Source organism: Mus caroli, unplaced genomic scaffold (assembly GCF_978045245.1).
Source record: "Mus caroli unplaced genomic scaffold, Mus_caroli_1 scaffold_6, whole genome shotgun sequence".
In the NCBI taxonomy this organism is placed as follows: Eukaryota; Metazoa; Chordata; class Mammalia; order Rodentia; family Muridae; genus Mus; species Mus caroli.
In genome coordinates this window covers 69,241,181-69,265,284 of record NW_028227261.1, presented here as the reverse complement: position 1 = coordinate 69,265,284, position 24,104 = coordinate 69,241,181, and the positions used below count along the sequence as shown (strand labels likewise).

General features: G+C 42.4%; 1 protein-coding gene across 2 annotated transcripts in view; it reads left to right on the top strand.

Annotated features, from left to right (window-relative positions):
* Positions 1–24,104, top strand: part of Adamtsl1 (ADAMTS like 1) — a 367,312-nt gene that overhangs the window by 246,998 nt on the left and 96,210 nt on the right. For both annotated transcript variants that reach the window (XM_021160015.3, XM_029476026.2), the window contains one exon: positions 13,211–13,421. In XM_021160015.3, coding sequence (XP_021015674.2) covers positions 13,211–13,421 — 211 coding nt within the window. The remainder of the gene's footprint in view (positions 1–13,210; positions 13,422–24,104) is intronic.

Here is a 24,104-nt window from a genome sequence, read left to right as displayed (position 1 = left end):
GTGAGGCAGTTGGCATGGTAAAAGCACTCATGTTGGCCACACAGCTCTCATATATAAGTCAGTGCTTTGCCACCTCAGGTGTTTGGTAATCTTGGCTACAATTATTTTTATGGAGCCAAAACCTCATGCCAAGTGGGTAGGCTTCCAAGAGAAGCATGGCTCTATCTCCTGTTTCCTGAGCTACAGCAATTACAGTTTTACAGCAAGCCCTAATTTTCCTGATGCTGTTTATCATATATGCTTTTGGTTAAGTTTTGGCCTTCCAGAATGGTTTTACACTCTAATGCCTGACACATCCTTTGATCTTTTGTGTTTCTTCTAGTCCCCCTTAAGGAGTTCCCTAAAGTGCACTGGTCATGGCTGATAGGTAGCCCATCTATCTCCTGTGGCCAAGTGAAGTGGCTCCTCTCTCCTCTGCCTCCCTTTCTGTAACCCTTAATGATGCACTCCTCGGGTCCTTCAAGACAGAGCAGAATGGAAGGGGTAGCCTGAGTCTGGTTCCCAGTGCAGAGGAAACTGCTTATTTCTCTGAATGTCAGTTTGCTTATCTACAAGATGAAGAAGGCAGACTGAAGAAAGATTTCAGTTCATGAAGCATGAGGACCTATCTACAATCCTCAGAACCCATAGATAATGAGGTTGGCCTGGTGCTATATACTTTTAATCCAGTGCAGAGGGGACAGAGAGAGGTAGATCCCTGAGGTTTGCTGTCCAGATACCCTAACTTGGCAACTCTACTTGACAAGTTCCATGCCAGTAAAAGACACACACACACACACAAATGAATGGTTCCTTAAGAATGACACCTGAGATTGCCCTCTGGCCTACACACACACACACACACACACACACAGAGAGAGAGAGAGAGAGAGAGACAGACAGACAGACAGACAGACAGACAGACAGACAGACAGAGACGGAGAGACAGAGAGACAGAGAGACAGAGAGAGAAAAGAGGCATACACACATGAATGTTAACACCTGCTTGTTTATTTCTGATGTGATGAGCATGTACCACATCTTCTGCACTTCCACAGTTCTAGTCATCACTATGTTCCCGCTACCTTGCAGTTCTGCTCAGCATCCTGGGTAAGCCCCATTCCCCCTGAGGCACTGTCACAGTGCTAGGCAGCAAATGCGAAGGAAGATAAGTCAGACATGGGTGTCCTTTCCCTAAGAGCCCATCACCAAAATTCCCTTCTCTCACATGTCCCAGGAAGCCTTATAAACTATTGATTTACACTGTCCTCAGCTCTGTCCTCACACACTAGCACAGAGCAAGAACCTTTTCTGCTATCGTGTGTTTATCTGTCCCAGGCCCCAGCCTTAGGTCCTTACCCAGAAGTTCTCACTTTAACCTCATAACAACCCTGTGAAACCATGATTTCTGTTATTCCTATTTTAATTGTGGAAAATTGCTAAATAACTTTCCCAAGATTTTTCTAACGAGCAGCAGAACACAAGTCATCTGTGAATAATCTGGTGCCAGAGCCCAAGGCCAAAGTGACACAGGCCTCCCTGAGCATCAGGCACTAATCTAGTTCCCCAAGTTGCTGGGATGCATAACGGTCCTGCTGGCCCTGGTGTGCGGTCTAGGAAAAGAGTCCAAGAAACAAATAACAGTGGTGTAATAGATGTGAAACCAAAGAACGAGGTGAACCCCACTATGGAAAGAGACAATGGCACACTGAGGAACAAGGACCACCCCTGCTATCAGGGACAGAGATCAGAAAGAACAGTCCAGAGGGGAGGAGTCAGGAGCTCGCCTGAGAGGCTGTATGTCACTGCAGTTTGTCACTAGATACTGGCATAAAGCCAAGCCTTATCAACTGGAGCCAAACCCAAAAAGGCACTTCAAATCACTTTGCAAAGTACCTCAGAGGCTAGCCAAGGGCTTGAAGCTTGAAATATGGGGGATATGGAGCCAAACTGATGGTTTTTATAACTTCCATTTTTAACAAAGCTTCAGGTTTTTAAAAGGCTTGTTGTGTTTATTAATAGTAAGTAACAAGCATTTCATGGGAAACATCTTAGTTCACTTGTGCTGATAAAACAGAATAGCACACTGGGCTATTTATAAAGAGGGGAAATTCCTCACCCTTCTGGATGGTGGAAAGTCTAAGATGAAGACACTGGCATGTTGGGAGGGCTGCAGTTTAAAGCGAGCTCCTGAACACATGGGGAATTCAGTGCTCTCTCTTCATGTAGAAGGAGGCTGGAGAGTAAAGAAAGGAATGAGCTTCCACCGCCACGCCCTTTCATGTTGGCATTTGTCCATGGGTGAGGACAGACATCGTGTGACATAAATGCCCCTGAAATGATCCCACCTCTCAATATGGCTACCCTGAGGATTAAGTTCCATTATTATCCATTAACATCCATTATTATCAAGTTGTTGCAGTCATGGCCAATGGGACCTGTCCTAGCTGGTTTCTGTGTCCTTCTGACATAAACCTCATCGTTCTAGAGTACTTCCCAGTTGCCTGGTAGAACAAGGTGTTCCAAGCTCACTATTTCTTTTCCTAACTCTGCTCTGGAGTGGGCCAACTATATAGGAAATGATTGTTTCATTAGAGAATAGAACTAGAGTCTCTACTAAAGAGATCCTGAGGCCTAGGCACCAGATTGTTTGATGCCACTGGGGTGTCATCACTTCTAGGGCTGTCAGTGAAAAGAGCTAGAAAGCAATATGTGCGTTTATGTGTGTTTGCACATACCCACTGTATCTGTTTTTTAACAGCAATTAGTTGGGGACTAAAGAGGTGAATGAGTTGATAAAGTGCCTGCTATAGCAAGCGTGAGAACCCAAAGTCAGGTCATCAGCACCCACATAAAAGCCAGCATGCAGTTGTGATCTAAGCACTGGACAGGTGGATACAGGAATCTCCATGGGGCATACACACACACACACACATATGCATAAGGCCATATGCATACATGCACGTGTGCGCGCGCACACGCACACACACACACACACACACACACACACACACACACATACATACACACACAGCTTTTGAACCCAACCCAGTTCTTCAAGGACTGACTATTCTGGTTTTGCTCCTTCACATACTTATAATTGCCCTCACAGACAATAAGAAACTTGGCTCAATTTACTTTTCAGATATCTGTGTTTATTTGTCCAGTCTTCTCTGAATGTTTAACTTCCAGCAACACTGGCCTAGTGATGAACTAGGTGACTTGCCAATGAGCCATTCCTCGCCAATGGTAAAGTGCAACCCTTACAAAGGGGAAGAATGGGGCAGGGAGAAAGAGCCACTCAGGATGTTCAGCTCCAGGCTGGGAAGCCTCCCCACCCACCACCCACCACCCCCAAAGCTAATTCCTGGCCATGCTAGCTGCTTGCCCCACTGAAAGCTCAGCTCTGACTCCAGGAGGGCTTTGTAATTAGCATATTAATTGTGTCAAATAATGATTCTCATCATGCTATTTTTAAATATACATAGTAGACTTGATCACAGTTCCAAACACCCGGACCCTCTCTAGATCACTTCTCCCTTCTTCCTCATCGCCTTTCTCCCCTGATAGCTCCTATTCTGTATCCTATTTTCATTTTTCAGATGTTTTCATCAGCACATGTTCATGGTATATTTGCTCCCATGTTTCATTATGACATTTTCAAACATGTATTTCTTGCACTTTGATCATATCATATTACCGCATACATTCTCCTCTGTTGTACTACCGGTTCCCTTCCTCTACCCAAATAATCACGATTCTACTTTTATGTCCTACTCCTTTTTAAGTCACTATCATTTACAGAAGAGAAAACATGGCTCTCTTTCTGAAACTGGCTTATTTTGATAACATGGTAATCTCTAGTTCCATCCATTTTTCTGAAAATGGCATCATGTTTTCTTCTTTAGAGCCGAATAATTCTCCGTTTTCTTTACTCGTCTATCTGGGGGTGACACCTAGACTGATTTCACAATTATTATTATTAATTATTATTATTATTATTATTATTATTAATAGCACTGTAATAAATGTGAGTGTGCACATGTCTAGTGTGTGCTGATTCTGATCCCATCAAATCTACACACCCAGGGATGATAAAGTTGGGTCATATTTGTTTGTTTATTTGTTTTGAAGAGACTGCATGGCTATACTAATTTATGTTGCCATCAGCAGTGGCCTGACCACCACCACTCTAAATCCTACCTTCTCACCAGAGTTTGCTTTGATATGTTTTCTTGAGGATAGACATTCTGACTTGGGTGAGATGGAATCTCAGTACAGTTTTGTTTTGTTTTGATGCATCCAGCCATGGACATTACAGGGACCTGGTAATTTTGATTTTTCCTACCACTGTTTATGTATAGTTTATCTAGCATTGTCAACAGAGCTCCAGCAAACAGTATTTTTGTCCCCTTATCTGAGTTCTTCCTCTAGCCCTTCCCTGCCCTTCTGGCATTGCTCTGCACCAGAAGATATTCCTCCTAGACTACACATAGGTTAGGGATTGCCCAAAAAGAGAATTTCAGGCCATCTGAGCCAACAGTTTTGATTTTCATTTCTTATATGGCTAAAGAAGTTGAATATTTTGTGTATTTTTGTAGCCAGTTTTTACTTCTTTTGAGGTTTAATATTTTAGTTCTTTATGTATTTTGACTATTAATCTCTCGACAGATGGTAAACATTTTTCTCCCTTTCTGAAGGAGTCTCTTCCCAATGGAAATTCTGAATTAAAGGACATACTTGACCAGATTTTCATTGAAACTGGCACTGTGGAAGCTGGGGGCAATAGATAGTTTAAGATGTGAAGATAAATTTGAAGTGACTAATAATCATCCAAGAAAATAAAGAGAAGGAGCCTAGACATCTCCTGACTATCCATCTTAATCTTTCTAGATTAAGACCCCACGCTCCATAGGGCCCATTTACTCTCTGCCTCCTGATTACAGATGTATTCTAAAACAAAAACAAAAACAAAAAACAAAGATTTTTGAGGAACTTTGTTTTTTTTTAAATGTCATGATATAAATAGTGAGCAGAGATGTACTGCGGGAGGTTTACATGCAATGTTTGAAGAATACTAAATGCCTAAAGTTTACTGTAATTTTTTTATTCAAACAAGAACTGCATCTTAAAATGTTGGATAAAGCTTCAAGTCTACTTTTTCCATAAAGATTAAGATAGGAGAGGTTTCTTATAGTGTAATAGGTCAAAGCAGGGAGGCTCTTTATGCCTGTATTCCCTGAGTTGCTGGGAGGCAAAGGTCAGTACCTTCTCAGGAAGAGTAGGGGAAGAGATCTGGCAACTCTCACAATGAGCCCTATGCAAAGGAATGCAAAAGTATTTTTTGTTTAATAACTAATACAAACAGAGCTGTGAATGGCAGTCAGCCACCATGGGCTTCAATGGCCCACTTAGCTCCAAAAGGTACATTTCAAAAGCCAAGTGAGTCTCTCCAGGAGACTCCGTTCTACCTTTGCCCACTCAGCTGCCAAATGGCCACTTCACTGGAATGCCAACCGCAAGTGTGTTCAAGACCTGGGTGGTGTCAGTATATTTATTTGTATTACTAAGAAATAGAGCTGTCACTCTGCCATTTGTCATTTTCTTAAACTCTGAGCACAAGGGATCCTGGCCCAGGACACTCAAAACTGCTTTGTTCTACCGTGTTCTTTATCCTGCCTTCAGAAACAGTGTGGTTTAGTAACAAGGTATGCAGAAGCCAAGCTACCTGAGTTTGAATCCTGACTCTCTTGTTTAGTAGCTGGGTAACTTTGGACAGATTGCTTAGTGCCTCAGAGCCTTACTTAGCTCACTCTGTAAAGCGGGAAAACTTCAAGCATCTTCTCCGTAGAGTCATATATATGTATAAGTGTGCGTCTCAGCTCAGCCTTCGAGTCCTGCTGGGATCTCAGTGAAAGAAGCCTTGATGAAGCAGAGCTAGAATTGCAAATCCACTGTGCTCACCTCTGATAGAGAGCAGCTCCATTTTTCATGGCCTAAGTCCAAGTCATGGTGCCTTGGATGTGAAGTAGGTGACATTGACATATGTATGTGGAACCCTTCACTCAGCTTCTCCTGGACGCCTGCGCTAATAGAGACAATAACCATGCCTGTCTCATAGGGCTGTAATGATGATCAAAGGAATGGTGCACTTAAAATATTTGCACAGGCTGAGGCTTAGGATAGGGTGGTTCAGCAGTTAGTGACTGTTGTTATTGCTGATCATGTTAGATACCAGCAAGACTACTGTCATGTTATGGCTTGTGGTTTATGGCTAAAAGTGTTCTCCCATCCGAAGATCTAGAGCTGAACAGATCTCAGCAACATGACAGGACTAGTCAGGAGGCTGGACCTTGCTCCAGTGCTACCCAAGGAGATCTGGAAGCCAAGTCTACTGTGGAATGTGGAGTTCCAGTGACAAGTCACCCCAGGTACACATGCTGTTGGCAGAGGGAAGGAAGAGAACGCCAGCAACTGGGATGGAGGGCAGCCCTCCACCCTCTGCCTATCCTTGGTCAGGAGTCAAATATTCTGAAGCTGGACAGGTATGGCGAATCCGTTACAGTATTTCCATCCATACAGCCTTTTCTGGGAGCAGATTTTGACCAAGGGGATAGTAATGTACAGGACAGAGGGCTCAAAGGGCAGAAGTGTAGCAAAAGAACGCTGGGGGAAATGGAGTCTTTCTGACATATTGGCTAAGGGCCCAACCATGAGTTAACACCTAAAGCCCAGAAGCTGAAGGTAAGCAGAGCTCCCAGCCTTACCACCCTCCTTACACAAGGCCATGGTTCTCCGGCCAGAATCCCTGATACAGAGGTGTTTCAGAATTCAGATTTGTGTGTGTGTGTGTGTGTGTGTGTGTGTGTTAGAATGGCTTAAATACACATTGCCTAGCACTTCTGGTATTTTGCAGAAAGAAGAGAGTCTTATCACACATCCCACTCAGGTAGGCCAAAACACTACAATAAAACATATAAATGCTTACATGAAATGGGAGTCAGTCTGTCAAAGAGATAGCAATTTAGGCCCTGTTTTGTCAGCAAGAGTCACCACACTGAAGAAATGTGTGTGGGATCAGCTTTGCAGCAGACAGCGGAAGCAGGTTGTTGAAAGGGCACCACTGCAATCGAAGGGTCCAGAGGTGCACACAGCCTACTGTCCACTCACCTCCACAGCAGTCACCACATACCTCCTGGGCACCTGCTTTGTTCTAGGTACTATGGTAGGTGCTCAGGTTACAGGGGGTTGATTTCCTAGCGCTATGGTGACAGAGTATGACAAATTAGAAGCTTAAAGCGGCAGAAATGCATTGCCCCCATTTGGAAGCTAAACTCGCGTGAAACTGAAGGTGCCAGGCTTCGTAGTGTGTCAAGCTCCTGGTGTATGCTGGTAGTTTCTGGCACTGTTTTCTTGCGGCTTTGTCATTCCCTTCTCTATCTCTCCCATCACACGGAACTCTCTCCGTGTGTCCCTCTTCATAGGCATTCTTTCTCCCTCAGTGATGCTGCAATATGCCAGATTAGACCAGATTAAAAATAGATAAAAGCAGGTTTATTAGGAGGCAGCTCTCATTGATCACACAGGTGGAGGTCAGTAAAGCAAGAGTCTTATAGAGCTTAGGCAAGGAGTGATGAGTGTCAGCGAGGAGCTGGAATTGTGCCCATACATGGTCAAAACCTGAGCCCCTGGGCCAGCGCTCTTGGGTGGGTTGCCTGAAATTAGGAGACAGAAGAGTACGTTAGCTTGGAGTTTCCCCCAAGTAAGCAGGCGCGTTTTTTCAACATGGGTAGGGTTGGGGGAACCAGGCAGACAGGGTTTCCCAGCTTGTACAAGGGAGGAGCAGGCGTTCCAGCCTATTACCTCTCTAAGAGCCCACTGAGAGATGTGTACCCTGCTCTAGTGCGGTGGTTTTGTTGTGAGATGCTATTACTCACCCCCAAAACAGGGAACTGATGGCAGAAGCACAGATACCATTAAAGTCCAGGTCAGTGAGTCACTGAGTTTTACTTGGGTTACTTATAGAAACATGAGTGACAGGTTATTGACAGGAGCAGAAATGACTCAGATATCTGCATCACCAAAGCTCACCCCAGCATGGGTGATGTCATGCAAAAGCTAGAAACCTGGAGCCCACTGCACAGCCTGCAGACAGCTCAACAAGATGGAAAGTGGCTTTTCCATGTGGCTCATTGGTCTGAGCTTCTTCCATGGACCTCAGCCACTCTTTTCTTCCAGGCAGTTCAGTTGGTCTCTGTTTCTTCCTGCCATCTGGGTTTGTCAGAGTCAACGTTGTAACTTACCTTGCTTGAGAGTAACTCTTGGCAGTTCTTACTACTGTTGTATGCTTCATGCTTCGGAGGGGGGAGTGGGGCAGAGTGAATCTAGTCAGCTTCAGGGACTTTCTGCAGTTGTTTTGAGTTGTTTACTTCCTATCATTCCGAGCATCCCAGCAGGAGATTGAGCTAAGCTATTCACTATCTAGCTGTAAGGCTACCTATCTGTAGATGTCCTGTCTTAAAATATCCTGTTCCCCCCTTCCTCCCATCTCCTACCCTCGTGCATTTTACAGCCCATGTCTTAAAGTAACTTCCCTCCAAGAAAGGTTGACACCTGGAAGGAAACTGCTGTACTCCCAATTTAACTGTGAAATGCTCCTTACAAGCTCCAGAAGTCCCCAGTGATTGATGTTATTTTGGAAGGTTGTAGAACTTTTCAGACATAAGGCCACTAGAGGTGTTCCTTGAAGATTATAGTCCAGCCTCACTTCTGGTCTCAGCTCTCTGCCTCTGCTCTGCAGCTAAGATGAAAGATGTCCCCAGCTGCAAGCTTGCAGTGTCATGAACTCCAGCACGACTTCCCCACCGAAAGCCAAAATGAGCTCTATCCCATGAAACAGTGAGCCAAAATAAACCACCCCTCCCTTAATCTGTTCCTCTCAGGTATTTAGTGATGCAGACGAGAGAAGTCACTAATGCATCTCGTATGAGCCATCTGAAGTAATTACATCTGCAAGGAGCTTTTTCCATGTAACATCGTACTTTGTGATACTTTGGGTTTTAACTCCAATATATCTTTTGGAGGGATGCAACCCCACATAGAACAACTTGCAAGGCAAGTTAGATACAGCCACGCGCTCTAGTCAACGGTTGAGTTGAGGTGGTGTTATTATTTTCAGTATGTTGAATCTCCAAAGAAGAAAGTAGTAAGAGACAATATGGATGGAGAATTTTACTCACTGGAAAAAGTGACATTGTAAATGGAGATGAACAGATGAGCAAATTCACCCAAGAAGAGGATAGAAGAAGCTCTATGTCCGGAGCACAGCACTGGGCTTATGCCAGGCTAGACCCAGCATCCCAAGGGAAGTCTAGCAGTGTCCCCATACTGTCAGCCATGACTAATCTTGTACCTAATTGGCTTCTGCTGAAGGAGCCGACTGGAATGCTCAAAGGCATAAGGCTCAGTGATTCTCAGCAGCCTGCCAGATCTGCAGCCCACAGTTGTAGCCTCTCTGTAGAGAAGCAGAGGAGAGTGTCTGCTTCCTCCCTTTTTTGGCCAAAGTTGATTAAAATATTTCTGACCAAGAATGAGCCAAGTGCTCACTACACAGATAGCTTCTGCTGACCTCCTTCCTGGAGAATGTATAATATACTTTATTAGGGTAGGCGGAGTTTCCCTGACCAGTATTCAACTGGCCTCATAGCTGCCAAAATGCCTCTGCTTCAAGGACCTAGTTGCTGAGTTTCTGCCAGGAGTAAAGCAAAGGCAGGGGGTAAGGGTACAAAGCCTGGCCCTGACAAGCTTTAACCTTGGGACAGCATTGACTACAGTGGCTTTATAAGACTATAGAGTGCAGGTTTTGCTTTATGCCCATACAAGCATTTCACTTGAAGATGAGGAGGGAAAAACAGCCTTTCTGAACATACACAGGAAAACATGCAATCCCAAGTGTGCAACTTGACCCAGTGGACCTGTTTAGAAGGTGGAGTAAAGTCCAACACTGAGATAGCTACACTATCCAGAAGACCCACACATGCTTCTACTTCCTTTTTTCTTTTCTTTATTAGATATTTTCTTCATTTACATTTCAAATGCTATCCCCAAAGCCCCCTATACCCTCCCCCCCCTGCTCCCCAACCCAACCACTCCCGCTTCCTGGCCCTGGCGTTCCCCTGTACTGGGGCATATGATCTTTGCAAGATCAAGGGCCTCTCCTCGCATTGGTGGCTGACTAGGCCATCTTCTGATACATATGCAGCTTGAGACACAACTCTGGGAGGTACTGGTTAGTTCATATTGTTGTTCCTCCTATAGGATTGCAGACCCCTTTAGCTCCTCGGGTACTTTCTCTACCTCCTTCATTAGGGGCCCTGTGTTCCATCCTATAGATAACTGTGAGCATCCACTTCTGTATTTGCCAGACACTGGCATAGCCTCACAAGTGAGAGCTATATCAGGGTCCTGTCAGCAAAATCTTTCTGGCATCTCCAATAGTGTCTGGGTTTGGTGGTTGTATATGGGATGGATCCCCGGGTAAGGCTGTCTCTGGATGGTCCTTCCTTCCATCTCAGCTCCAAACTTTGTCTCTGTAAATCCTTTCATGGGTATTTTGTTCCCCATTCTAAGAATGAAGGAAGTATCCACACTTTGGTCTTCCTTCTTCTTGAGTTTCATGTGTTTTGCAAATTGTATCTTGGGTATTCTAAGTTTCTGGGCTAATATCCACTTATCAGTGAGTGCATATCATGTGCTTTCTACCCCAAGTATGAAGCTTTGTGCTTGTGGCCTCAGTCACTCACTTTCTTGTTTGTGAGATACAACAAAGTTGTTGCTGGTTGCTAGAGTCCATTGTCACTGATGTTTTATGACTATATCATATGTTTTTATATACTCACCTGCTGAAGTGTTTCCCAGTCTGGGCTATTATGCATGGCGCTTCTCTGAATGTTCTTTTTTGTGTCCTCTGAATGAATAAGTTACATTGGGGAGGGATGGATACTTGTGTATAATTATCTTTTGCTGCTTAGCAAATGCACTCCCAACTGAGAAGAGTCCAAGACTAAATATTTGGTCTCTGATTGCCTACTTGAGTGAGGAATTTGGAAGCATCCTGGAAAGGTGGCTATTGCTCAGATCCTGCCTGAGGCTGAGGTCTTCTGAAGCCAGCCTGGGTTTGGGTCCTATGCTTATACAGTGCTTGTCACAGAACGGTGTCACGTGGGTATGCTGGTTATATCAGAATGCTGTAGTTCTATAGCTGCGGGATCTTTCCTCAGCACTGAGCTCATGACATGGTGGCGTTCTTCCTCAGCACAAGGAAACCATCAGCCAGAGAAGAAGTGAAAACTGCATTCCTGATGGTGTAGCCCCTAAAGTCACATGGGAAGAGAGCCTCTAATTCCAACCCTCACTTGAAAATCCAATTTGGAAGCAAAGGATGGTGAAGGATGTACATACACACTTAACCTCAAGCCCACAAATTTTAAACATTGGAGTTTATTGTGCTGGAGATTCATAAGTAAACAGAATAGAGACGTTCACACAAAAATCCCTAAGAAATGTGTTCAGTCAGCCTCTTCTATTCACTTAAATTTTGGTGAATGGCTATAGGCAATTTTAGAGATATTTCCTGGAGACAACATTACATAGAAGAGTAAATCCAAAGGCTTAGGTGTCAGATATGGCCAAGTAGATCTGAATCCTGGATTCACTCCTTGCTCATAAGTACCCGGGGACTTTAGCCACCTCAGTTCTATAATTCCTTTAACTACAAAATGAGGGAAGTCAATGAAACCGACTTCTTCATCAATAACTAAGTAAGCTAGGTTTACAAGCCCTCTATAATGGTGGACTCCTTCCTTCTGCCAATTTATCAGGAATGCATTGCCCACACTCCAACACAAGCTCTACCTGAGGTGATAGATGCTGTAATGTGAAAGACAGAGAAGCAGTAATCCAGTTGACAGGAATGATGAGCCATGCCCGGAGTAGACGTGAATACACACACAATAGAAATCAAGGGATTTTCAAGCATGAAAAAAAGGGTAAAACGTTTTTTCGAACCTGGGTTCAGTTTGCATAAAGATGGTACTAGAGGGCCAGGATGCATACACGGAAATAACAATAGAGTTGATTGTATTCACTGATCATCTCAGGCAGGAAGAGGGGAAGTAGATGGTGGGAGGTTGGAGCAGCAAGAAAAAAAAAAGAGAGAGAGTTTCTACTCAGTGTCACAGTCTGAGGAAAATCATTAAGGATGAAGAGTTTTGAAACAATCTTCGGGGCTCACTAAAAACCAAGGCAGGCCAAGCTACTGAAGGATGTCCCACTGAGCTTTCCAGGGCTGGCAACCATTTATACAACTTTTGTGTCTCACACTGTGAAGAGGAGACCTAAAACTGACCATTTGAGAGCTCTTCTAAGTCGGAGTTCAGGCAACTGAACTCTGTCCTTACCGTTTGAATCTTGGAGGACCAACTGCTGGGGAAATGCAGTGGAGATGGTGGCTTTTACAGGCCCTTAGCTCACCGTAAATGTGTGTCTCAAGGCATGGCCATGTGGAAATGGCCATTCATGCACTCAGCTCATCTGTGCATTTGCCTTCTACATCCAGATAATGAGCCACTCACTCCTCATACTTCCCTTCAAAAAGACTGATCTGTTTTGCAGCCTCTGCTTCTATTACATTCTCCAGTCCCGGGCAGTGATGATATTTATACAGAAGACAGAGACATTTTTGTGCTATGATGGAAGCTTAAAGGAAGTTGGAGCCAGTGACCTTTCACTTTGAAGCCAAAGAATAAGAAGCACAAATGTTGCTATCTCCCATATAATAGGCGCTACAGAAATATGCAGAGAAGCTGCCTCCAGCCTCTCTAGCCACTGTTGAAAATATGATCCCTAAATCCTGGATGTACACATCTTACTCTTCATCTAGCATGCCCTCCCCACTTGTGATGAGGTTTGCATGCCTATCAAAATAGACAGTTACCAAAATCACTTTACTAATGATTTTGTGAATAAGCATTGGCTATTTTATCATTTTCTTTGCTTTATTCTAAAGGAAGTCTAAGCATGAAGAGGACAGTTGGGTTTCAAGCTTAAGACTATCAATCCCTAACCAATCATCTTATAGAACCTCCTTGATTTCCAGTGAAAAGTTTTGATTGCCTGGGAAGTGTTTGTACAGAAACTCAATCAGTCTCTTTCTTGTTTTATTTCTTTTCAGGTGGGAAATTGGCAAGTGGAGTCCGTGTAGCCTCACCTGTGGGGTTGGCCTGCAGACCAGAGATGTTGTCTGCTCCCACCTACTCTCCAGAGAGATGAACGAGGTGGTTGTCCTGGCCGATGAGCTGTGCCATCACCCCAAACCCAGCACAGTGCAAGCCTGCAACCGTTTCAATTGCCCCCCAGCCTGGTACCCTGCACAGTGGCAGCTGGTGAGTCCCAAAGTTACTTCCAACTGCAGTTTACATTGGTGGCAATGATTTAAGATATAAGGATACTTTCTCAGAATAGCTTAAATGAACACCCAAGCTCTATCTCTTACTTCTTAGCTCTTCTTCAACCTTCCTCAGACATAGTCCTGTAAACACCATATTCTTTCAACCATGACACGGCCCATTGTTCTCCTAAAGCATACACCACACTGTTCATCTGTTGACCTGAGCATATTCATTGTGAATTGTCACCAAGCCAGAAAATATTTTCAATTAAAGGCACTATGGTAGCTTTTCCATTAAGATAAAATTGTTCTGAGTTTATACCCTTTCTAGTTTCTGCTATTTGCAGTTCCAATAGTTGATTTTTTTTCTGCATTTTGAGAATTTCACACATGTATACAATTAAATATGATCAGATCATATATACCCCCATTTTTCCTCCCCAATTTCCTCATGGCCCCTCAATATGCCACCTCCCAATGCCAGATAGATAGATAGATAGGGCACCCTTACTTAGTTAATCCAAGTTAAAAATACTAAGCCAATTTTAGATTTAAAAATTTTCCTTGATCTTATAAACTCTAAAACTCTGAATACCATAGTTTTAAAGCAAGAGATGACAAATTGCAGCCCACCAGCTAAATCCAACCTCCTGCATTTTTTTGTAAACATCGACCCACCTATCCTTTTTACATATTGTTTGCTACTGATTTTGTTCTACAAGGACATAGTTGTGTGGCAGTGACAATGACCATATGGCTCACAAAACGATCAGCCCTTTTACAAAGTTTCTGGATCCTGCATACACACACACACACACACACACACTGCAAACCAGTAATAAAAATGCAACCACTCTATTATAATGTATTATAAAAGTCATTATGCTTCAAAATAAATAGCCTTTTGACATGCCTCTTAAGAACACAAAAGGTTTTAAATTGGTTGATTGGAGGAAATCTTATTTTGCAATTTGTTCCTCATTAGGACATCAGACATAGCTTCAAAGTGACAACAGCTGTCACAAAAGTAACCCTTAAATTTAGCAGGGATGTGCATCCCTATGTGAGCCCATTCTAACTCGAGAAGTGTCCCAGTTAGGATGATAAATTTTATAGTCATCAAGCTGAGGAGAGAGGATTACTGTCCGCATACTCTTTCCTTATAGCTAAGAGATGGTCTGCTGCATCCAAGCAGCCAGAAATCTTCCATATTCCTTCCTTCTCCCTGGCTATCACAGAATGGTGATTTACTAAGCATCAAACAGTACCGAGTGAGCAAAATGCTACAGGACAGTCAACACTCAGTATCTGCAGTTTTCATGCCCACAGATTTAACCAACTTAGACTGTGTGCTCTTTTGTTAGGCATGTGGTGTTTACATCTATACTGAACATACACAAGACATTTTAAATTTTTTCTGATGAATATGTGTTTTACTTGGTATTATAAGGTAGAGACAATTTAAGCTACACAGGAGGGGTGTGTAGGTTATAGGAATAGTAAGCTACTTTATATTCAGACTAGAGCATCCATAGATTTGGGGTCTTAGCATCAGAACTGAGGAACATCCTACAACCAGTCACTTCCAGTTACTGAAGGATCATTATTAAACAACAACAACTAAAAAGAGGCATTGTGCATATTACCTTTAAAGTCTCATGTGTATTATGGCTGAGCCCATCAATTCCATGCTACTCTGTGATGGGTTTTTTTTTTCTTTTGAAGTCAAGTAGATGCAATCTATTTTGAATAGCTGCAAGCCGGTGTTCTACTAAGAAATACACATCATTCTACACTGATTTGAAATTAATTCTCACAACAACCTGGTTAAATATGCTATATTATCCTCATTTTAGTTTCGAGGAAACTAAGAATTATACAAGTTGGAAACCAAGGGGTTGGCCTTTGCCCACATTTTGTGACTGAAAGGGCCGTGATTATCTGAGTGAGCGCCCTTAATTTGTGAAAATACAACCATGGCCTAGATGCGACTTTGCTCAAGATCTTGAGTCCTACACAAGAGCCTGGGTCTTCAGGTTTCCCGTATACTTTTATTGAGCAGCTTTAAATTGAAGACAGCTATCAGCTTTAAGCTGACTCATGCCAGGAGAAAAAGTAAGAAATGTGTGCCTATCAGTCTTCACTGTTCAGCGACTAAGACTCCTAATTATAGGTAGCTTGTATTCCGTCATTATGTGGGGAGTGCTTTGTGAATAGTGTTTATTCTGTGACAGAATGAATGATTGTACACAGAGTGCCTCTCTACAGGCCATGAGAATCTGGCTCTGTATCTCACTGATGTATTTGTGTGCAGTTATGGATCATAAAGTCAGCGTTGTAGCGGCTGTCAGGGGAACACTGCCTTCCTCTTGATAGCCACACATGCTACTGATTAATGATCCTGGCCCAGTGCGTTTTCTGATCCTTAGTGGGCATCACACACTCGTGACTGTCAGCAGCTACCATTACCAGGCTCATACCTACAGCATCCATTTTGACACAGCAGAGTCCATCTGCCTTTCACCTAAAAAGACATGAGTTTTATTTTTGAAAGCCTAGTCTACTTCCTTCCACAAGCAAGATCTTTAGGGGTGAGACAGGTTCAGGCCTATTTCTCAACTCAGGAAGCTAATCCTAAACACCTCTTTAAAGTCCATCCAGTTGGTTAGTGGTTTTGATTTATATCCTTTTATACTTAACATAATAATTATTAAAAGTATTTTAAGACAATAAGAGATAAGGAATTTCCAGAGAGTGTCCGCTAATAGTTCTATCATTAGTCACTTTTAATATCTCATTAACCTTAGTAGAAATATTTTTCTCCTACTGCTTCCTAGAATCTTCTTTAGGTGAGTGCTTGGATACAATGAGCCCTTACCACTCCTTAAAAGAAATAAAGCCATTGTTTTTATTGTAGGTGGAGTAAGTAAAAAGTAAGTTTAGGTATCCCTGAGCTAAAAGGCTATGATCTCGGGACATCATGATTTAGGCTACCGGCTACTGACAGCTCCTTGCCTGATTAGCCCTGTGATTCCTTGGCAGTCTTGTCTGGGACAAGGGAACTTGGTGTGCAGTCATGATCCCCACAGGTCAGCTATAATCTGCCAGAGGCTCCTTTCAGCACCCAGCCTGCAGCCTTCCTGGTTTGTGTTTTGTTTTAATGAAAGAACAAGAGATGGGGCTTTCAAATCCTTCCTTTAAAACTGAGAGGCAACCTAATGGGTAGCCTATTTTGGGTGAAGAAACTCTCCCTTCTTTTCTGCTTGATCTCAAGATCACCACCAACCTTCTATGTATATTTCTTTTCCTAGAAAAGTGAAGTAGTATAGGGTTCGCCATCTGTTAGATGGAACACAAAATCCTGTGTTCTTTGTTGAACATTTGTCTAAAACTGGCTCAGAGCCAGTATTTACACATTCTGCAGGTCTGGAGGAGGCCAGGCATGGATTCTAGGTATCTGTTAAGCTTTTGTTTTATTCAAACACAGAAATCTAATTCTAGATTTGATTGTCAGAGACCCATCTATTAGTGTGTACTTCTTACATTTTAATCTTTGGTCTCAAAAGAAAAAAATACCTTGTTTGATATTTAATTTTATCAAGTTGGCTTGAGAACTTTGCTAATTTATATTATATATAATTTAGATTATATGTATATATTTATTTAAATTTTTAGTTATTCAATTTCCTGTGCATTGGTCCACTGTATCTTTAATATTATCTGCAAGCAGGTATTATAAACCTCCCAAGAGATGAGCTCACACTAGACAGAGCACATGATTGAGAGACCCTGGCATGTATTACCACATTGCCCTTGAAGCACTTTGATCATCTACTAGGACGATGTTCAAGAACTCTCCATAGTCAGCTAAGCCCATATGCATGAACCTGTCAGACCCTCCTGTCCCTGCCCATCTGCCCATGCCCCACCTCTACTCACAGCTGCTCTCTGGCTGCCATCCCTCTCCAGCACTGCTTCCTGCTACCTGCATGTTCTCAACCCTCTGCCTGTCAGAGCCTAGCAGGAAACTCCCCCTTCTACAGGATACATCTCCTACACTGAAGCTATGCGTATTCACTGAACAGACCCATTCTTACATGGTCAGGCACAGCCCATGACTCCTGGATTAGTAAGGCCAAAGAAGGCTAAGACCGAGTTTCAGGAGAACCCATGGCTGAAGGAGAAGGAGCGTGGTGAAGCAGAGAGGGTGGTGAGGAGAGGCGCATGCCAGGGTTCTAGCTTCATTTACTGAATGCTTGCACTGTTGCAAGAGCTGCTTCTCTTTATTATTATACCTTTCTTATCATTATCTGACAGTTCTCTATATTTATATAATGGACTTTTGTTCTCACCCCATTCCCCTCTCTCTGCCACTTAAACCTCTTTCCAACAAGTACCATAGCATTCATTCCCAGTGTTCCCGGCACGGCTCTAAGCACCTGACGTGTGCTTACTCACACAGTCCTCTCCCCACTGTGTGATGTTACCAACCTTGCAGATGAGGCACTGGGAGCACTGGAAGGTTGCTGTGCACTACAGCGTCACGCGGGATTCCCCATTCTCCCACTGCGCATGCTCCTTCTTAATCTTCTCAGCAGCAGTAGGCTCTGGGGGTTGAAATTGTCCCATCTTGAGCAGCTGGGGAATGAATGGCATGCGATATGCTTCAAACCCCATTCTCGAGTCTATTATTCAATGTTCCTTTTCCATGCTAACTGTACTACTTGCTCTGCGGGGCTAAATTGTAAGGAAATCTGAGACCACATCTTTGAATCTGCAGTTTACAAAAGACTCCGCATCTGTCGCCGTGTTTGGAGCTTTCCTTAATCTACGTCTTAGTTTTCTGTGGCTGCTGTAGCAAACTAGCACAATTGTGATGTCTCAAAGCAACACAAATGTATTGCTTATCCCAAGTTGGAGATGTGTTTTACTGTCCTAAAAATTAATGTGTCAGCCAGCAGGCATGCTTCCCTTTGGGGGAGGGGCTACAAGACAGGGTGTATGACTTTTTCTGTTCCATCTTCTATTTTCTCCTCTTTCCTCCTTCCCCCTTCAGAGTGAATCCCTCCAGATATTGATTCTGTTCTTATAGCTGACCAGACTCTGACCCTCCTGCACCACTCTTATAAGGACCATGGTGACTAAATCAACATACCTGATTATATAGAACTGTTACTGAATTAGCAAAGTCCCTCTAAGAAATGTGTTTACCAGTCCCAGACACCAAGGCATAGAAACCTTCCTGGTCATTGTTCAGCCAACCACAATCTGCTCAAAAGTCAGCAGGCTGAGCACTTAATCTCCAGTAGGACCATGCCTTTGTTGGTGGTGGTGGTTTGGTTTGGTTGTTGTTGTTATTGTTGTTGTTGTTTTTATTTTTTTAATTTTTTTTTACACTCCATATTCCTTTCCCCCCATCCACCCTCCAACTGCTCCACATCCCATACCCCCTCCCCACCCCACCCAGTCTCCACATGACTCTTTCAGCTGCTTGTTGGATCTTCCAGAGTACAGTCATGCTAGGTACCTTTTTGTGAGGGCTCCATAGCCTCAGTAATAGGGTCAGGCCTTAGAACCTCCCCTTGACCTAGATCCCACTTTGGGCCTTCTTTTCCTTAGGCTCCTCTCCATTTCCAACCCTGTAATTCTTTCAGACAGAAATAATTATGGCTCAGAGTTGTGACTGTTGGATGGCAACCCCGTTCCTCACTTGATGTCCTGTCTTCCTGCTGGAGATGGGCTCTATAAGTTCCCTCTCCCTACTATTGGGCGTTTCATCTAAGGTCCTGCCCTTTGAGTCCTGGGAGTCCATGACACCTTCTCCCAGGTCTTTGTACCAGACCTTTTGATTGATAACCTACCCTCTACCACCCACCACCCACATAATATCTGTGACATCATATATATGCATCTGCATGCTTTCATTTGATTTGATTCCAAACATCACATTTTAAAGGGAGCAAGGAGGAAAGGAGAGATATGCTAAAGGGTTAAACGGAAATGAATCAGCCTGCTATGGAATGTAATTTAGATTTCTCTGAGCTGCAAATGTTTTATGTTTAGGATTGTGTCCACCCAAGTGCACGTACATATTGCATACATCTGTACTGAGAAGGCAGGAGTAGTCACCACAATCCCTGTATGTGCTCCGCCCCTGGCTTAAAGCTGTGATTAGCTCTCTGTTTCCCCATAAACCTTTTTTTTTATCAGGGTCACAATTCAAAAATGCACATAGTTTAGCTGTATAAAAAGCCATATATGAGAAAGGAATCTCTCTCGATAATATTAATGAAAAAGAACATTTTAATGATAACCATGCTCCACAAAGTAAAATTTTCTATGTTTACACATGTGCATGTGTGCACATACATGTACCTTTTGAACTGGACTAGAGGGCTATCCAGTAGTCATCAGTAATGTTAGATCTCTGTGATTCAAATATAAATCTATATAAGTTAGGAGTCATATTCATGCCCTAAAACTATTTAAATGCTTAATTCATTTTCAGTAGTATTTTGAAATGGATATTTGATCCTATCTTTAGAAGCAGCAATAAATATAACAGCATGGAGATCAAAAGTCAGATTTCACATGTGGAATAGTTTTGTTTTTATTTACTAGCAGAAAGCTCTTTGGCTTATCCACTCTGAATCCTGTTGGGCCTGGGTGTTACACTGTACCAGTCTATTTAACCCAGAAGTCTCCCTGCAGAACCCTATGTTTCTACAGTTGGGAAGGCTTAACTCACAATGAACAAAGTGGCGCTGCTCTACAAAATGATACTCTCATTTTAACAGTGTTTCTTGGTGAATTTTCAGGCCTAGTTTTCCTTTGTTTCTCCAAGTTCTAACTTTCAATTTTGACCTCTACTATACATGAAATTTCCCAGTCTCCTACATTGCTGAGTTGCCTCAACCCCCAAAGATCTACATTAACCCCAATATATATACCTGGCCACCCTTTCCAGCAAACTTCATTGATCCCCACCATGTGCTGTCAGCACCATCTAGCCATCCCCTCTCTGAAGCTCTTCTCAGCCTCATGTGTCCTTCACACTCAGCAAACACCCATGTCTGGTTTAATTCCACTTCCTGCAACCCCATTTTCATTCTTTGCTTTCTTGCTTCCTCCCTGAGCCTTAATCCAAGTTCTCACAATCAGTAACCCAACTATGATAACCATTAACCACAGAATTCTCTTCGTAACTCTCACTCTGGACTTCCCAATCAGGTATCAATGCCTTCTTAACATAAACCTTCTATTAGGCCTTTAAGATGACATCTGCTGAGACCCATCAAATAAAGGTATAGCATGCAGTGCTACACAGGCAAATTTAATCAAGAAGTCTTTCCTCCGTGGAATACTCTATGTAACCGATGTTCCCTGGGGAGATATGAACAAAAAAATAATCTACTTATGTCAGGTAGAGTAGACCAACATACTAATACCACTGAAGTCCATTAGTAAAACAAGAACTTTGGTTAGGATTTATAGGCATGTGGGTGAAAGATTACTTATAGAAGCAAAAAGTACTCAGACAGCTGCATTATCAAAGTCCACTCCAGCATGGTGACAGCTCATCAAACCTGCAAATCTATGTGCACACTGAGCAGCCTGCAGGCATTTCAACAGGTTGGAAAATATTCCTTCCAGTAGCTCAGTGTGTCTGAACTTCTTCAAGGCTACTAGGCTGGTCTCTACTTCCAGGAAGCTCAGTTTATCTAAGAATATCTCTCAGCAATCCTTACAGCTGTGTATTCTTGGAGGGTCTAATCAATCTGATCAGTTTAGGGGACTTCCTGAGGTTTTTGAGTTGTTCATTTCCTAAACTTAACAGCTTTACTTTAGGATAAAATATTTCACCCCATATCCATCCCTTAGAACACTCAACTGTTTTACTTCTCTTTTAACTTCCTGTGTTTAACAACAACCCCCCACCCCCAAATGGGACAGTTTTATCTCAGAGGAAATTGTTAAACATCAAATACCAATTGATATCTCATTGGGCATTATTCTTTGAAACCCTTTGGTCTATGTTGTCTAAGTAATTTCCTACAAATTTCATCATGTTATCTCTCTCTTTAAAACCCCTTCAGATGATACCCCAGGGTTTTAGGATTATTTTTTAAAGACTATACTTCTCTATCTGTCCCTCATCTGACACTGAAGTCTCATGACCCCCATGCTTCATCCTCAGGCCTACTTGGAGCTATGTGGCCATGCCATAGTTGGGCATGATGTCGGTATAAGCCTACATGGTTAGATGTTGTCCCCATTCCTGTTTTCCTAGCTAACTATTCATGTTGCCTCTTCTGCATCACTGCTCCCAACCTATCCATAACAATGTGGTTGCACTATTTAATGTAGTCTCTTTTGGTAAAACTGATCATGTTTTTCGTGTTTTTCAGTAGTTTTCTCCTTCACTAGATGACAGAACCCTATAATATAATAACCACTTAAATTCGTCTAAAATCCTCAGCATCTAACATAGTGCCCAGTGGGTACTATGAGTTATGAGCATAATAAGCAGTTCATACCATGTTAAACCTGGAAATCGGATCCCAGAAACAGAACATAAATGTCATTTTGCATTAAGGGCAGTAATATGACTTGAAGCACCAAGGAAATGAACTCAACTTTAAATTAAACTACCAAGTGAAACATTTTTTAAAAATCAATGTAGTCAAAATTTATTGACATGTTAATCATGGGGAAATCTTTGAAAATACAGGTCACATGAGCATATTTCTGTATAAAAATATAGCCTTTAAGTGGTCTCTTTATTGTATATTTCTTAAATTTCTTATAAAAATAATGAAGCCACGGCCTTGCCATGAATCATGTATGGCAGCTAATATATGCAGCATAAATGGTATCTTTATTATTTGTCTTTATTGCATATATTTTAAAATACCCCTTACCAGAGATTTACCTTTTCATACCAGAATGTGACCTTAAATGATGATTCATGAGGACAAGTATTTTTCATTTAATTTTATTACATTTCCCTTGCTTTCTTTCCTCTGTCTACATTTTCCTTTCTGCTTGCTAACTCTCACTTAAAGAACTGAAGCTTCACCAAGCCATCTCCGCGTGGTCACAACGCTACCATAGACTCTGAAGGCTTTCCTGGTGTCAAAGTTCATCTTCTATAAAGACAGGTTTTCATCTATGTAAACATACTGGAGAAATTTATTAAGCATATATAATACAAGCTTTAGCAACAGGATCTGGACATAAATAATAGGTAAAAGATAGATGAGCGATACATGCATACACACATACATACATACATACATACATACATACATAGAGTTTGCAGATAGGTAGATAATGAGAGAGCAATGGTAGATAGATAGGTAGATAGTGATAGATAGATAGATAGATAGATAGATAGATAGATAGATAGATAGATAGATAGATAGGAAGGATTGATTAATCGGGTCCTCTCCCATGCCTGGAATGTCAGAATGCCAAGAAGAACCAATTCCTATTGTGGGGACACAGCTTCCTGGAGTGACCAAACAGTCTGATAAAAGAAGGATCTGTAACAGCTGGATGTTTGCTTTATATCTTTGAAACATCTGCATTTAGAGTCTTCTCAGTCATCAATTCAGGGAACATTTATGAGCCGCATGTTCTTTGCCAGACACTATGCTCTGCACTGGGGAGTACATAGATGAACTTTTCTCAGAAGATCCCTAATCCTAGATCTGTTCAGGGAAACAGAGGAAATAGCAGACACACGAGCTCTGAGCATTCTTGGAAGAGATAAGGTACCCATCCTAAGTCAGAGTGTGGTGGAAGGGAGCCATTCACCAAGAGGCACAGAAAATAGAACAGACTCTGAGAAGGAATGGCCTGGGAGCTGAGCCTTCTAGGATACCTTAGAAGTTTGTGGGTGAGCAGGGAGCTGAAAGGCGTAGTGAACAACATGATCAAAAGCCTAGGCAGAAGTGTCTGTGTGCCCAGAGGATGAATTGTCTGTTGCAACTAGTGCCCTAGTACATGGTAGAGTCTCAAAGAATGAGCCAGTAAGATTGCCATAGTCTACTGTGCAAGGACCCATAAAGGCATTTTCTGGAGCCTGGTCTTTATCTTGTGGGTGCTCAGAATCTCCTTGAAGCTTAAGGTATATATAAAGCACCCTGATGATCTTAAAATTCTTCCTTACAACTATTATTGTCTTTGTGCTGTTGCAGACTTCTGCATGAGGTTATGGATAATTTATCTGAGGACCGCCCTTTAATCAGGTTCTATCTGGAACTTGACAATCTACCCCTTATTTTAAGAGAATGGTTACACTATAAGACACTTGGAGTAAGACAAATTATTTTCGCCATCTACTAACTAAGTTTGAAGGGAAGAGAAAGCAAACCTACATTTTTCTCTTATTTCATTTTTCACATTTAATAAGGAACTCTAGTTGAACACTTTGAAATAACTGTTTATACTCACCTACTTGCTTAATTTTGGAGTATATCCAAAATGAACAGGATCCCATGTGCCTCAAAAAATGTTTGAATGGAGAAAAATGTAGCTATTAATCATTGAAGTGCTCTGCAGTCATATAAGTACAAACATCAATAGTTACGATATTATCAGTCAACAGATGACCATTAGGACTCTGCATATACTAGCTGCCATATATCTCTATACATCTTTATGCCTGGTGAAT